The sequence below is a fragment of the Megascapheus bottae genome, chromosome 16 (assembly GCF_031878675.1).
Source record: "Megascapheus bottae isolate mThoBot1 chromosome 16, mThoBot2.hap1, whole genome shotgun sequence".
NCBI lineage: Eukaryota > Metazoa > Chordata > Mammalia > Rodentia > Geomyidae > Megascapheus > Megascapheus bottae.
Window position 1 is genome coordinate 10,222,215 of NC_143524.1, and position 6,729 is coordinate 10,228,943.

The 6,729-nt window shown below is 35.8% G+C and overlaps 2 protein-coding genes across 2 annotated transcripts; one reads left to right on the top strand and one right to left on the bottom strand.

The window, feature by feature from the left end:
- The first annotated feature begins 1,115 nt into the window (after positions 1 to 1,115).
- Or5j2 (olfactory receptor family 5 subfamily J member 2) lies at positions 1,116 to 2,054 on the top strand. The gene has a single exon (XM_090349193.1). The coding sequence runs from the start codon at positions 1,116 to 1,118 to the stop codon at positions 2,052 to 2,054; it is 939 nt and encodes a 312-aa protein (XP_090205319.1).
- A 3,472-nt stretch (positions 2,055 to 5,526) lies between these two features.
- On the bottom strand, positions 5,527 to 6,468 carry LOC150052686 (olfactory receptor 8K5-like). Its single transcript, XM_090348776.1, has one exon. The coding sequence runs from the start codon at positions 6,466 to 6,468 to the stop codon at positions 5,527 to 5,529; it is 942 nt and encodes a 313-aa protein (XP_090204902.1).
- Between the last annotated feature and the right edge of the window lie 261 nt (positions 6,469 to 6,729).

A 6,729-nucleotide genomic window follows, 5' to 3' on the forward strand; every position in this document is an offset into this window, starting at 1 on the left:
CATATTTAAAGGTCAGTCTTCTTTTTTAATATATTTTTATTGTAATTAATAGAAGGGTTATGTTATATTCACCAGATAGACGGTGCTTTACTTCACATTGTCTTCTTGTCTAATGAAATTTCTTGATTTCTGGTTATGTCCTAATACATGCATAGACTAATTCCATTGCCAATAGTCCAGTTGTTTGAAAAGTTCTTTTTTAATTTTGATTTTGTCCTTAAGGTACTATGTTATCTCTCATCTCTTTTGCTGTCCCTTGGTTATCTCATATTGTTATAGTATCTCACTTTGTTATCTGATATATTGGATATATTTATTTGTATTTGGTTATTTGAAATTGGATAGGGAAGGGGGGGGAATAAGATGAGGGGTGGGGGGGAGGGAAATGGGGACCAAGACATGTGAAAGGGTATCAATGTATGTGAATTAATGCACCTTTTATCTGGCAGATATCATGTAACCCTTTTATTAATTACAATAAAAAATATCAAAAAAATAAATGAAGTTTAAAAACTGAGCTTAAGATCAGTTTTGCAGCTTCCTTTGTTCAGCAACAGCATTCCTCATGATTGTAACTCACCTTCTTAGAGAGTTAAACACCCTAATTTTTTTGAGAGTCAAATGTATTTTATGTATTTCATGATGGAATTGAATCAAAGCTACCACAAGAAAAATAATTAAGAGATCATAGAGCCAAGTGCTATTAACTCATGTCTGCAATCCTACATACTCAAGTTGGAGAGATCTGAGACACTAAATCACAAAACTAGCCCAGAGAGAAAAGTCTGTGAGACATTTATACAGCCAAAAAAAAAAGCCTGAAATTAAGTTATGATTTAAGTGATAGAAAAACAGCCTTGAACCCAAAAAAGAAACAAACAAAAGACCCCAACAAGGCCCCATCCCCAAGTTTAAGGCCAAGTAGTTGTGCATGAGTGCATGCACAACACACCCAGACAATATAGCCACATTTCTCACCCTTTAAGTGAGATTTTACTTTCACAAAGTGATCTCATGACATCAGTGCTTGTATCTGAGTTTTGAATAGATGTCTGGTTCTTCTGCGCACATTCAAAATCCTTTTCTTGTCCACCCTAGATTTCAGGAACACATCCATGGTGGAAGAGAATTTCACCGTCGTGTCTGAGTTTCTTCTCCTGGGGTTGACAGACCGGGCGGAACTGAAGCTCGTGCTCTTCGTTCTGTTCCTGGCCATTTATGGTGTTACGTTGGCAGGGAATCTGGGCATGATACTGCTCATCCAGATCACGCCCAGACTCCACACGCCCATGTACTTTTTCCTCAGCTGTCTCTCCTGTGTGGATGCCTGCTACTCATCAGTCATTGCCCCCAAAATGCTGGCCAACTTGATGGCGGTGAGAGCCACCATCTCCTTCTCTGCCTGCGTAGCGCAGCACTTGTTTTTCGGGATCTTCATTACCACCGAAGGCTTCTTGCTGTCGGTGATGGCTTATGACCGTTACGTGGCCATTTCGACCCCTCTGCTTTACACCGTAGCGATGTCTAAGAGCAAGTGTGTGGTGCTGGTGGCTGGGTCGTGTCTAGGTGGAATCATCAACTCGTTGACGCACACCATCAGCTTGGGGAGATTGTCCTTTTGTGGACCCAACCTCGTGAGCCATTTCTTCTGTGATGTTCCTCCCTTGCTCCAGTTGGCTTGCTCTGACACCTCCATGAATGAGTTTCTGCTTTTAACCTTCTCTGGGGTCATTGCCTTGGGTACTTTCTCGATTGTCATCATTTCTTATGTCTTCATTGCTGTTGCCATTCTGAGGATCCGCTCAGCATCGGGTAGACAGAAAGCCTTCTCCACTTGCGCCTCGCACTTGTCGGCTGTGACTATATTTTATGGCACCTTGAGTTTTAATTACATCCAGCCAAGCTCTCAGTACTCGGTAGAACAAGAGAAAGTGGTGTCAGTGTTCTACACGCTCGTGATCCCCATGTTAAACCCCATGATTTACAGCCTTAGGAACAAAGAGGTCAAAGACGCTGCGAAAAGAGCCATGGAAAGGAAACACTTCTCACGCTGATTTCCAGCCTGTGTTCAATCCCGCAGCAATCCCGTCCCCCTCGCCCCCCATCCCGCCCCACAGTCGGTGTGCACAAGAACGCACAGGAATTCAAGGAATTCTACTTCCCATGCATGGAGAATTATTGTTTTCTTAATATTCATTGTTCACAAGAAGAAACAAGGTTTGATATTGATGTGACTGGCTCACTGAACAATTTTATTCAGAAAAATCTAACTTAAAACTCAGTTCTGAAATTCAAGGCTACTATGAATATATATACATATATACATAAATTAGTCACCTATGTACAGATATATGTTTTGAATTTCAGAGAACTGAGTAGATGTATGAGTTTAAGTGTACTTTTAGAAATATAAAGCGGTAACCCTCTTTGTGTGAGATTTTAAAATTATTTTCTCAGAAGTTAAGGTAATTATATATTGGATATTTGACTTTCTGTTCAAAATGTATCTTAAAATTGAAGTATGGGATAAATGTGTAAGTTTTTATTATCATTGCGATTTTGCATCTTAGAATATTTGCCTTTTTTTTCTTCTTTTCTTCCTCTTTGGGCATCCATACCTAGTGAAAAAGAAGTGGGCTGTACATAAACGCACACACACACACACACACACACACATACACACACACATGCGCACACACACAGAGTCAGTTTATAACATACAACATCCCTAAAATACTTTTTAAAAACATAGATTCGTGTGTGTAATGACACTATGTTGGAATTTCTAATCCAGGTCTATATTCAGAAATTGCCTTCATAGTCTTTCCATCTTAAAAAAGAAAATAAAAGCTTCAAAGCATTTAACAGGTTAACTTTTTAATTTCTTGTTTTGTGGAGACAAGGTTTTGTTATTTAATGTTATCAGGCTTAGAGCTCAAAACCTAGCTGGTGTTTATGTTTGTGTCAGTGAGTACAAACATTGGCACAAACATAACTTAATTTTGTAGATTTAAATCTTTGCCTACTGGTTCAGTTCCATAATAATATATTGCTTGATTTCACAACTTCATAAATTCTCATCATTTTAAGAATTATTTATAATAGTAAACATACAAATAATATTGAACAGGCAAATTAAAATAAGTGATGCTATTTACTTTTGTGTATTTTGAAGTCTCTATTTTCTACTTACAGCCTGAAAAAGAAACTCTGTTGTTAAAAAATAAAACTAATTGGGAAAGATAGAAGAGATGATGTTGATCAAGATGCATTGCACACACAAAAAACTGAGATGCTGAAATGAAACCCCTTGTATGACTACTTAAAATAATAAAATCATTTTATTAAAGTGAATGTTTTTCTCCAGCTGTACATTTTTCTAGGTCACATTTGCGAGGCAAGGGTAATCAACATACTAGAAACACATTAATATAAAACTTTTTTTCTTATTACAAACAACATCAAAACCCACTGTAAAAGCTATTGATTTTTCTTATTTTTTTTCAAAACTTGGCATAAGGAGGTAGTTTAATTTCAAGTGACTGTGATAGTCATTCATATGGGATATTAAATCCAAGATGTGTGCTTCTAAAAAGGAGGGCCATCCTTGCTCTTCCATTCTGTTGTTTTTAGTAGTAGTGCACAAGAGTGATATTTTCAATGTAAGTAAAATGTTAGGGGAGAACAATTTTAATTTAAGCATGCGTATTTTCATGTGGCTCATTCATAGACAATTTCTTGCATGGGTATGTTTAAAATACTGTAGTTAAACTCTTCATATGCCATACCTTGACATAACAACTAGTAAATACAAATCTTATCATTTCAATATAATTGAACTTGCTGAGAAATACAGATTTAGAACACAATTCAAGAGATCATCTACAAATCCCATATATTAAGAAAATTTTGATTCAGAATTATTAAAAGGACCAAGGAAATGTGATGTATATACACAATGGGCCTTTACTCTTTCATCAGAAAGAATGATATTGTATTATTTTTAAGGAAATGCAAAATCTCAAAAAAAATGTATTACACGAAGTAAGCCAGACCAAAGAAGCAGGTTGAATGGTCTCCCTCATTTATTGTAAATAAAATGTGCTTATAAATCTACAAGTAAACACTTTGGATAGTAAAAGACAAAAAATACACTCTGGACAAAAGTAGAGATATTCTTAGGAAAAGATTAGAAAGATTCAATAGTTATGTACCTATGATCACATAAAATGATACTTATGGAAATGAACTCTAAGTTTTTGTTGTTTTGTTTTTTTTTATTTCTTTGGTTACTTTTTCTTTCTCCTTTTGTAACAGTTTTCATTCTATGTATCTTTTTGTCTTGTTTGTATGTGTATCTATTTGGGGGAAGGTAAAGAGGGAGCACCACTGAAATGGCCAAAGGGTGAACAAATGTAGGTGTGATACTCACTAGACACCACTACATTGAAAATCACCTTTATAATAATAATAAATGAAAAAAGGAAAAAGATGTTAAAATAAGTATCAATTTGCAATTTTATAAAACAAATAGCCTTCACACATTTCTAATGCTTTAAAATTACTTTTTTAAAAATTAGGCCAGGAATGGTGGTGCCCTGCAGTAATCCAAGTTTCATGGGATAAATGTATTATGGTCCAAGTCAACCATAGGACAAAAACATGAGACACCATTTCAAAGATAACAAAAGCAATAATAGATCTGCTGGTGAGCTGAATGGATAACCTAATTAGAAAAGGATGAGGATGGCAAACTATATAGCATTATTAAAAAGTTCAACATTACATAGCAATTCTTCTGAATATATGAACCCTAAAATACAATTACTTCATAAGGATAATTTATTGCAGCAGTATTTAAGAAACCAATTCAGTAGATGACTAAATAAATCATCTATATATATATATCACTTTCATAAATTTATTTGTGTGTGTATATATATATATATAGTATTTTTCAGCTTTAAGTAGAACCTGCTAATTGTGCAAAACACAGATGAGTCCAGATGATGTCATCCAATGTTAGATGAAGATAGAATATTAACCTTCTAATTCCTCAAAAATGCAGAATAAAAAAATCAATGAAAATAGAGCAGACATTGTACCCATAATTTGGCATGTTGAATCCTATTTTACAACTATATAAGGAAATTCAAAATGCAATTTAAAATAATGTATAGAAAAGGTATTACCAGATATATTATTCTGGTAGTGGATGTGAATTGTTTAAAAGTTTCAATCAAGAAGACAAGTATAAAGGAGAATCTAAATTCTAGTTCTATATCTTTGTTGTCATAAACTGAGCAGTATAGATTAGATACATTGGCAAAGAGAGCAGCTTCCAGGGACTTTTACTAGAAAAGAGACTAAAGGAAGGAAAAGAAAAGAATCAGGAAAGAAAAACAGAAGAAAGGAAAAGTACAGGAAAAAAACTAGTTACATATCTTAGATGCAAACACAGGAGATATTGTGAAATAGCCTTTATCATTAGTATAGTTTATTAAAAGAACTATTCCATACTGGATACTAAATATGCAAGTTACGCAGATTCATCAGGACTCTATAGAAGGCATTCTTAACCTCCTTGTTCCTTAAGCTGTAAATCAAAGGGTTCAGCATTGGAATCACCAATGTGTAAAACACAGAGGCTACTTTATCAGTTTCAAACGCATCTGTTGATTTGGGTTGTAAGTACATGAAAAAGAGAGTGCCATAGAATACCATTACTGCTGTTAGATGAGAGCCACATGTGGAGAAAGCTTTCTTCCTGCCTTCTGCAGAGTTCATTCGACTCATGGCTAGCAGGATCAGAATGTAAGATACTAGGACAATGAGGAGTGAGGAGATCAAGTTAAATGCTGAAAACGATATGATCAAGAATTGTATTTCCTGTGCGTTTGAGCATAACATAGGTAATAAAGGAACATCATCACAGTAGAAATGACTGATGACATTAGAGCCACAGAAAGTCAAGGTAAAAATCTTCAGAGTAAACAACAGGGCCTGAAAAGCACTGTAGAGGTATGCAATGCCTGCCAGCCCATGACAGAGCCTCTGAGACATGACAATATTGTAGAGCAGAGGGTTACAGATGGCCACATAGCGGTCATAAGCCATGGAGGACAAGATGAAAAATTCACTGATAATAAACAGCAGGAAGAAAGCCAGCTGTGCAGCACAAGCATGATAGGAAATGGTATTTTGATCTACCACAAAATTCACCAACATCTTGGGACAAATGACAGTGGAATTGCCAAGATCGATGAAGGCCAGGTGTCTGATGAAGAAGTACATAGGTGTGTGCAGGCGGGAGTCCAGCTTTGTTAGAATGATCATGCCCAGGTTTCCCACCACTGTGGCTGTGTAGATGAGAAGGAAGACCCCGAAAAGTGGGAGCTGCAAATCTGGCCGCCTCGTGACTCCCAAAAGTATGAACTCAGTGGGTGTGGTGAGGTTCTGTTGGCCCATTCCCACTAGGTATCTTTCCTGAGAAGAAACAAAAGAATTCCTTTCAAAAATGTATTCATAGACTAAATGTTTTTCTTCATAATGTAGCATTAAATATAATTCTGTATATGACATTGAAACTAAAAGATGATTATTTCTGAAAAAGAGCAATTCTTACCTGTTGCCATATCATAGACTAAGCTTTACAAACTTTGACAGCATTTAAAGCATATCAAACCATAACAAAATAACAGAGAGGTGAATGAAAACCCTTAGAATTTA